We start from the raw sequence: 10,668 nt of genomic DNA, 5'->3' as shown, positions 1-10,668 counted from the left end.
CTCCAGACCTCCATTAAATGGGTTGGTGGTGAGGTCATGGTCGCATCTAATACTGTTAACTCTTAGGGGTTTGCTCAAGTGGTAAGGTCTTGGTCTTGAAAATTATTGGATGGAAACAATTTTTATTATTTCTTGTTCATTATTTTGTTCTCCATAGATAGAACATGCTATGGTGATTGAATCATTTCAATTCGATAAAGCCCACTACTTACGCCCTTGCTTGCAATATCAGCCTATTAGTACTAAATATTAGTTTATTTATGCAGATCTAATGCCTACATAGTAAGATCTTCCGTTTGGGTACTAAAATGAAATGAGATGGTTTTAGATAAAAGTTGAAAATTGAATAAAATATTATTAGAATATTATTTTTTAATATTATTATTATTTTAGAATTTGAAAAAATTGAATTGTTTATTATATTTTGTGTATAAATTTAAAAAAAATTGTAATGGATTGCCTCAATGGATTGCCCACTCGAGCTAACCTACTAAAAAGGAAGATCATTGCTGACCCTGCCTGCCACATATGCATGATGCAATCTGAAACTGTCGAGCACATACTTCGGGAATGTCCATCAGCCAGGGATGTTTGCACTCAGAGCACCAGAAAAATCTAGAAAACCAACCCGGGTTCTAATCTGGGTATATCCGGGCCGAAATCTGGTCCAAATTTGAAATCCAGGTTCCGGGCCGGGTATATCCGAATACAGAGTACCCTGTTGAACACCCCCTAACTGAGACATTATAATGGAAGGGGATTCCATGCAAGTTGTCCAAGGTCTTACCTCCTGATGACTTGCATAATTTTCTATATTTATCACTTCTTAAATTTAAGTTTTAGTCTAATTTTGTTTATTTTTATTGATTTTAGGCTTAATTGCCTTCATTTAAATTTTATTTCAGATTTGAAGAAGAGAAAGATCTAAATTTTAAAAGCTTATTGTCTAAGGACTCTCTCATTTAAATGAAGATTTATCTAAATATGAGGTTATTGAAATTGTTTTGAGGATAAAGATCAAGTTGAAATTAGAAGTGAAAAACATAAAGAAGCGGGACGAAAAATCTTCGGGATGCGACGACGGAAGTTGACGCGTGAAGGAAGAAAAAAAAAAGGAAAGGCTCAACAGCAAAATCTCAAAAACCGATCCCAGCTCATGATTTCACTCTACCTACCACCATTAATGGTTTAAAAAAAAATTTGACAAAAAGAGATGACGTTGGAAAGAAGAGAAAAAGGTGAGAAGCTTGAAATCAGAGAGGGAAGAGATGCGACCGATCTGCACATGCGAGCGGAGACCAACGCAGAGTAATAATTCGAGGTCACTGGGAACGACAGGGAGTTTAGAATTTCTTTACTCCGAGAAAAATTATAGTGAATTTATTTATGTTGAATTTAACTTTTACAATGAATTAATTTTTTTTTTATTTTAGAAAAATAATGTAATTTAGTTTTAAACTATGCCTGCTTTTCTATACTAATTTGAAATAATTCTCTTCTATGTTTATCTTATTTATTTTGAGTTTATTGCTTCTAATTAATTGGTAATTAATTAGATAATTTTAATCTTATGATTTACTATCGAACGAGGGAATTATAAGATATAACTTGGATATTTCAGCATAGGTAATTATAGAAATCGAAAGGTTTATATGAACTTATGTAGTCTTAAAATTATTGGTCTTAATACTTTTTTACTTTGTTAATTTTCATACTCTTATGTAAAATGATGAACACGAATATTTTCAATTGACTATCGAAAAATGCCTTTGGATGAGTTTGGAGATTTTGTTGAAAAACAGAGAGAATTAAAATTAATTAGTTAGATTATAAAAGTATAGTGAGAGATTAGGTGAAATCAATTTTCTAGAAGTTCTTTTTCTTATTGATTCAATTATTAAAGATCAGCTTTCATTTCCTTTAAATATTTTCTTTAAATCGATTTCATTTAAAAATTACAATTACAAAATTAATTTTAATAATTTTTTTAAATAAAATCAAGATTAATATAGTTTCGATACTTGTAAAATTACATATTGAAAAAGTAGTCGTGATAAAGGCCGGGGCCGGTAAAATAAATTTCTTTTGTTTCTTTTTTAATTATTTTTAAATTAATAATTAAGATGGGAAGTCTGGAAATGATAAATTTATATATATCATGAATTCCTACAAAGCTAATTAATTACAAACCATTAAAGATAAAAAGCAAAAGCAAAAGAAATAGAAGAAAAAGGTTAGAATCGACAGCAAGTGGAGTATGTTTCAAAAAAGAAAGAAAGTGGAGTATGTTCTTTGACTGCCATTAAGGCCGGAAAATAATATTTACAGTCTCAAATACCGTTCAATTCTTTTGAAATAAATGAGTAAATACGAGATTTATATAAAAAAAAAAATTAATTTTTTAATAATAAGCATCAATTTTTTTTAAAACGATTATATAGCACTTACATACTCTATGATTGTTTCTAATATTACTCAATATCCTAGATGATTGCATCACTAAAAGAAAATCTTCTACAGCATTTGTTCTAGCTACCGTATGAAATCGACACATGACAAGGAAAGTAATTTTTTTTCAGTGTGTAAAAACAACAATTCCTGTCATAATTCCTTTACTTTTGCTGAAAATTTTCAAAAGGTTAGCCTTCTGCTAGACGTAAATTTACTCAATTGGTCCAATTAATGTTCTTTTCTCTGTCTATATATGTGTTGACTGTCATTTGAGAAAGTTTCCACATAATTTCCTTCTGGTAAAATGTTTTCATAAAGTACTTGGCCTTACGTTAAAACCGACATATTTTACCAGATAAACCGACATTTCATAAAGTACTTGGCCTTACGTTAAAGTCTTAACCCATGTCGGTTTATGTGGTCGGTTTACCTGGTAAAATATGTCGGTTTATCTGGTAAAATGTCGGTTTTAACGTAAGGCCAAGTACTTTATGAAAACATTTTACCAGAAGGAAATAATTATGTGGAAACTTTCTCAAATGATGATATTGGAGTCCAGAAAAGTTATAAGATTCAGACGGTCTAGGTAGATAATGATGATGAGATTACATTAATGTTGCAACCCCTCATTACTCATTTTAAAAACGTTACTTTTCTAGACAAATATAATAAAAATATACATTTAGGTTCTTGAGCATTCACAATGGCTCATACAAAATACATTTTTCTGTAAAATATAAAGAAAATTGATCAAAAGACCTTTCCAATGAATTTTATATTTTGATCTTTATTTTACATTTTACTACTGTAATCCTCTAGATGTAGACAATACTGTTTACAACTTTAAAACATTTTTAATTATTTTCTCTCTCCTTTTCAAATTTATTGGTGGTTAGAAGAAATATTTGAAATGAATAAAAAAATTAAAAAAATAATATTAAATGATATAAAAAAAATACATAAGGTTATGTATGATCTATTGTAAAAATCAGTATTTAAATAGAAAAAGAAGATTTTAGTAATGTATTTTGAAGGAAAGGATAAAGAAACCATTGAGAATGCTCTAAATATAATCTTAAATGTAATAGAAACTTTGAATTTTTCTTAAATTTAAAATTCCAAGATTTTGTTATGTTCCAGAAATAATTGACCTTATAATGTTACACGCAAATTGACTTGTAAGGAAAGATGAGATAACCACTCGATCGAGACTCTGAATATTTGAGTAAAAGACCTCAGATGTCAAGATAGTCATGAAGTTTGAGATATTTCTTTCTTTTTTTCATAATATTATGGGATTTTCAAGATTTTCTTGGATTTTATAAACTGATTTTCAAGGATGAAATGTGCGCAATTAAGGTGAAAATATAGGGACCGGAGAGTTTACAAATGTTACAATATTTTAATTTAGAGAATAACTGTAATAATTTGAATGTTTTAATAAGTACTTTTTTTTTCCAAGAAAAAAGTGTTTGAAGTCAAATTAAATTTGCAAAATTTATAATTAAGACGTACGTGAATGATACGGCAAGGTAAATGGATGTATATGCAATACCATCATCGACTATATGTTAAACCATATTAATTAATTTAATAGTATGGAGCATGGAATTTGATTTGGGCAGTTGTCGGGAATTATATCTCGTCACTTTTTCTGTTATCTCGTCATTTTAATAGTGGTTTGTTAGCCACATCATGTAGGTCCTAGAAGTTCATGCCCCACACGGTTTCAAACTACTTTATTTTTGTTCTTGGGAAAATCTTTCTAGACCTACATTCATTAAACTAGTATAAATATAAATCGAGTAGTTCTCTTTGGGATATCCAAACCAAGACTTGCATTAAGATAGAATATCTGATCTTGTCAGTGTTCTAAATCGAAAGTAAAACAATGAGAGCTTCTTATCTCCATTTTCTGCTTCTAGTATTTGGACTCTTATCTTGTAATGCAACAAAACTTGGATTTAGTTTTGATTTGCATGATTCTAAAGTCAGGTGCATAGAGGAGGAACGACAAGCACTCCTCCAATTCAAACAACACCTTGTAGATCGTTCCCATTGGCTATCTTCTTGGGACAGTGGTGAAGATTGTTGCAAGTGGGAAGGAATTAAATGCGGCAACAAAACAGGTCATGTTGTTACGCTTCATCTACGATCAGATTGGTGGTATGTTGAACCTGCAACTAAACATCTAGAAGGTGAGATAAGCTCTTCATTACTTGGATTGCAGTATTTGACTTATCTGGACTTAAGTTACAATAACTTTTCTGAGAAACCTTTCCCAAACTTTGTTGGCTCACTCACTAAATTACAACATCTCAATCTTTCATATACCTTTATAGCCGGAACCATTCCACAACAGTTAGGAAATCTCCTGGGATTGATTTCTCTTGATCTCAGCATGAATTTTGATCTGACGGAGGCACATCATCTTGATTGGTTAATTCATCTTCCATCCTTAATGCACTTGGACCTAAGCGGTGTTAACCTCATGCAGGTAGTCAATTGGCCCAATAAGGTTATGATGCTCCCTTCTTTGATACACTTGAGTCTAATCGATTGTAGTCTCTCCACATCGACTCCTCAGTTGCGTTCCATCAATGCTAATTCCTCATCAAAACTTCTATTTCTAGATCTTTCTTACAATTATGATTTGATGGAGGCACAAAATCTTGATTGGTTAATTTATCTTCCATCCTTAACACACTTGGACCTAAGCGGTGTTAACCTTAGCCAGGTACTCAATTGGCCCAATAAGGTTATGATGCTCCCTTCTTTGATACACTTGAGTCTCTCCAGTTGCAATCTCTCCACAACAACTCCTCAGTTGCTTTCCATCAATGCTAATTCCTCATCACAACTTCTATTTCTAGATCTTTCTTACAATTATGATTTGATGGAGTCACAGAATCTTAATTGGTTAATTTATCTTCCATCCTTAACACACTTGGACTTAAGTGGTGTTAACCTCAACCAGGTATTCAATTGGCCCAATAAGATTATGATGCTCCCTTCTTTGATACACTTGAGTCTACGTGATTGCAGTCTCTCCACAACTACCCCTCAATTGCTTTCCAATTCTAATTCCTCATCACAACTTCTATTCCTTGATCTCTCTGGGAAGAATTATCTAACTTGCTTCGTATTTCAATGGTTATTCAACTCTACTACAAGCCTTGTTGATCTTGACCTCAGTTATACTAGCGGGTTACAGTGCTCCATTCCAGATGGTTTTGGTAGCCTAAATTCTCTTCAAACACTAAATCTTGCGAGAAATCAACTTGTTGGTGGCATTCCAAAATCCTTTTGGCATTTATGCGCCTTAGAGTCATTGACTCTTTCGTATAACAATCTTAGTGGAAACCTTTATGAATTTATGAGTAATGTGTCGGGTTGCTTGGTGGACTCCTTGCAGAAGTTTCAAATAAGCAATAATAGATTCACGGGGTCATTGCCGGAGAGTATTGGAAACCTATCCAATCTTCAGACGTTGAATGTTTCTGAGAATTCCCTTACAGGGGTGATCACTGAAGCCCATTTTTCAAATCTCATCAAACTCAAAGAGTTATATTTAGGGTTCAATTCTTTGATTTTGAGATTTAGCTATGATTGGGTTCCTCCATTCCAACTGGATGTTATTTATTTGAGCTCTTGCAGATTGGGATCAGCTTTCCCAAAGTGGCTTCAAAGTCAAAAGAATTATAACAGGCTTGATATTTCTAATGCTGGAATTTCTGACATTATCCCTGCTTGGTTTTGGGACTTCCCCCCCATGTTATTCTATTTAAATATGTATAACAATCAGTTACATGGGAACTTGCCAGACTTTTCATCATCCAGACTTAGTGACTTTGCTATTATAGATTTAAGCGCCAACCGTTTTGATGGTTCAATACCACCTTTTCCATCGAATGTGTCGTCACTAGACCTATCGAATAATAGGTTTTCTGGACCAGTTTCCTTCCTATGTAAACTCAATACTCCAACGTTATTGGATTCTTTAAACCTCTCAAACAATACATTGTCTGGAGAGCTTCCAAATTGCTGGACATATATTCGTGACTTGGTTGTTCTTAATTTGGCCAACAACAATTTCTATGGGAAAATACCAGACTCAATCGGCTCCCTCGTCTCGATTCAACTTTTGCATTTAAGCAACAATGGATTTGTTGGAAATATACCGATGTCCCTTCAGAATTGTAGCGAGTTGATAACCATTGACTTGGGAGCAAATAACTTGAATGGAATGGTACCTCCATGGATTGGTAATAGTCTACCAAATTTGGTTATTCTTAACCTACGATCTAATCAGCTTTACAGAAGGTTGCCTTTAAACATATGTCTTCTATCACATATTCAAATCTTGGACCTTTCGTTGAACAAGATCGAGGGAACTATTCCAGAATGTATCTACAATTTGACTGCAATGTCTCGTACCATGGATACAAATTCAAGTGCCATATACGTGTATATTATGGGAAGAGGATCTTATATAGAGTATGCATCCTTGGTATGGAAAGGAAGAGAGTTTGTGTTCAAAAATTCCTTGGGACTTGTGAAGATGATTGATCTTTCAAATAACAAATTACATGGAGAGATTCCAGAAGGAATTACTAATCTTACAGAACTAGTTGCCTTGAATTTATCGAGAAACAATTTATCTGGATTAATCACTCCGAGGATCGGTTTGTTGAGAAATTTGCAGTCTCTTGATTTATCTAGAAACCAACTTTATGGTGAAATTCCAATCAGCATTTCCAACTTGTTGGACTTGTCCGCCAACAACTTATTAGGAAAAATCCCAACAGGAACTCAAATACAAAGCCGCGATGCTTCTGCATTTTTGGGAAATCCTAAACTATGTGGCTCTCCACTTCCAAACGAGTGTTTAGAAGATCTTCATCCAAATTACATTAACACTCGGGGCCACAAGAAGGAAAATGATGATGATGATGGATTTATAACTAAAGGATTTTATGTTGCTGCAACTCTCGGATTCATTGTTGGATTTTGGGGTGTGTGTTGCATTTCAGTGCTAAACATACGGTATATAATGAAGGGTCTCATTTCCAATGCTCGAATGATATTAGCATAGGCTACACGTGGCAGCAGCTCTATGTATGCTCACTTTGTAAAGTTCAACTTTAAGGTAAAAGTCTTTTTCTTGTATATTATATTCATACTCGTAAATTAGCCAGTGATACACGTCACCACATATAGTATGAATATACATATATTACCATATATATGTGCGATGTTAGCATATGGTATGAATATATAATTATTGGCACGTCTTTATATGTTAAAAATCTCCTAAACCGTAGATTATATAGGAAATATTAGTTTTTGCATATTCTTATGTCGAATTTGGCTTTAGTAAGTCAGTTCATGAGGTATATGTTATGCAAAATTATTTTAGTCCGCTCTTTTTATTTGTCCCTTTTGTTCAAAATGGGTAGGTTTTGATCTAACAAGCTGTGTGAATGCTTATCATGTGAGCTGATTTTAATTTGTAGTTTAAATTTTTGATATACTTTTTAATATTAATGTTGTTTTACTATTCAAAACTAATATTTGTTCATTTACCAATGTTCCAGCTAGCAGGCGAGACAGCTACATCATTTCAATAAGCTAGTGGATTAGTTGTACTTTTTTTTGTTCAGTATATTGTAATTTGTGTCGATCAAAATACAATTATTGTATCTTAGACTAATTATTTCTAAGTATTTTTCAATGGATGTAATTTTAAATTTAAACTGCAAACTAGCCACTTTTTATATTCTATAATTGATCAATCTTGCATGTTAGTTATGATTTTCTTCTTTTATAAATATTACAACAATCTTTGTCATTAATCATGTCCATCGATTCCAAGAAGACAAATTAACAACTTCTCAGGCAAAATTCCAATTGGAGTTCAACTTCAGATTCTCAAAGCTTTTGCTTTTCTGGGCAATACGGAACTATGTAAATTAAACAAGCTAGTTCGGTGGACCAAACTTTACTTTTCTCCTTCTATTGATTGTCTTTCGAGAAAAGTAGAAATTATGGACATGTTATAAGTTATGGAATGTTTAGAGAATATTTGAGAATTTTCATAATTGTCTTAGATTGGGTTTTCGAAAATGAAAGAAGATTTTAAATTATTTTTAAAAATAAATTTTGTAATGAAGTTTGTGAAAATGGATCGGAAAAGTTGAAAACTTGTCCGAGCATAATTTTTTAAGAATTGTTTTTGTAATTTGTAAAAGTTGCATTTACTTTTGTATTGGATATTATCAGGTAAAAGGTTTGAAAAATCAATGGTTCTAACCTAACACAACATCTAGAGGGGTTTTTCAATTTTACTACACTATTTAAAAATGTTATCAAACAAGCAATCAATCACTAAAACAAAGCATAGAAAAGTAATCAACACAAAAATTTGCTTACAAAATGGAAACTCAAATGAAGAACAAGGTCAAAATCTAAAACCACTCCAAGTGTTAGTCACCACCTAAAATTCACTATAGATCACCACCTAAATTCACTATAGAAATTTAATTTGTTATAAACAATTTAGAAACACTCACAAGACCACTGTACTAGCTAAATCTGGCTTGCAACATCCTGAGTGACCCACTCAATCTCTGCACATATGCAACTCCGAAACTCTAGCCTTTCTATAGGTTCACCACAAGAACCTCTCAATCTCCGCTTCAACAGCAGCTCTGGAATCCCTTCTTGCCAAAGAACATTTGCACAAACTGATGTAGCAGTAGTTGACCTCAACCATAATAGAATGGGGATCTGATTTCAAGAGAAAAATGAAGTATATGGAATGAAATATTTTTCTCTCTTTCTTAGCTCTCTATCTGCTCTGTACGTGCTTGCCCTATGAAGGAACAAACAAGTTTCCTTTTAGAGCCACAATGGGACACAATGCTAAAACCCTAGTCAAAGTCATAGTTTTTAACATTCGCTCGAGCAAGTTGTCAAGTGAATGTCAAGCGCACGTTGTATTCAAGTTTCACTCAAGTCATGAGTCGAGCGCATGTTGCAAGAACTTTCTATCTGGGTTACCACTTGAGCGTCATGTTAAGCGGGTGTCGAGCAAACTCTCTGTGTGAGTTTTTCTCGAGCTCTATGTCGAGTGAGTGTCAACCACACTCTCGATATGAGCTTTTGCTTGAGCACCAAGTTGAGTGAGGGCTGAGCGAATTCTCTACGTGAGTTTTACTCGAGCAACAAAACGAGCACAGGTCGAGCAAACTTTTTGTATGATGCTTAGCCCGAGCCATGTTGAGCTAATTTCAATCCCTTTTCATTTTATCAATTTTCTTCAGCCACTCAACACTGAACAAGTTACAACAAACTTTAACACATGTTGTCACATGAATATGCCAACACACTCATTTCACATTAACAATCTCTTCCTTCAAAATTTATGTGAAAAATCCTCTAACCTATACATGAACCCAGTCTTGACAGATCGCACGTAAAATTGCCAAGTACAAATACAATCTCTGATAAGCTGGAATATTTATGCAATCACTTAACAAACAGGTAAACGCACCAAAAACATAGAGATACAAGAAATATTGTCACATTTAACCAATGCCTGCTAATAAATAAAAAATAAAAAAAAGAATTCACTCTTATTGCTATGATTGATTCTGGATCGGATATGAATTGTATCCAAAAAGGAATAATTCCTAGTAAGTATTATGAAAAATCTTCTGAAAAATTATTTTCTACTAATAGATCTCAAATAAAGATAAAGTATGAGCTTAATAATGCACATGTTTGCCAAGATAATGTTTGCTTTAAGACTCCTTCTGTGCTTGTTAAGAATACGATTGATAAAGTCATATTAGATATTCTTTTTATTTCTTCCTTATATTCATTACTTTCTGAAATGAATAACATTACTATTAAGAAGTTGTATCCTACCATCCCAATTAATTTTATGCCCACATAAGAAAGTGGCAATGGCGGCCTTACTGGGAGTAGAAGTGGAAGCATAGGGATAAGGGGGTTGGTCACACGAGGGACGTTAAGTAAGTCAGCTAACATGCCCGAAGTTACTCGAAATTGGATGTTACATAAGCTAACTCCAAATGAGTCGTCTTCCGAGATGGCATGAATATTGGAGTAAAATTCCTAAACCAACTCCACAGAAAGGGAGGGATGACTAGTGGTTAACAACATGCACAGAAAAGACAAAAAAATGCGAGG

At 33.2% G+C, this 10,668-nt stretch overlaps 1 protein-coding gene across 1 annotated transcript; it reads left to right on the top strand.

Moving 5' to 3' along the window:
* Positions 1–4,342: 4,342 nt before the first annotated feature.
* Positions 4,343–7,546, top strand: LOC109022053 (receptor-like protein EIX2). The gene has a single exon (XM_035687259.1). The coding sequence runs from the start codon at positions 4,343–4,345 to the stop codon at positions 7,544–7,546; it is 3,204 nt and encodes a 1,067-aa protein (XP_035543152.1).
* Positions 7,547–10,668: the final 3,122 nt, after the last annotated feature.

The sequence above is a fragment of the Juglans regia genome, unplaced genomic scaffold, assembly GCF_001411555.2.
Source record: "Juglans regia cultivar Chandler unplaced genomic scaffold, Walnut 2.0 Scaffold_94, whole genome shotgun sequence".
NCBI classification, from domain to species: Eukaryota; Viridiplantae; Streptophyta; class Magnoliopsida; order Fagales; family Juglandaceae; genus Juglans; species Juglans regia.
This window is presented reverse-complemented; position numbering and strand designations above follow the sequence as displayed.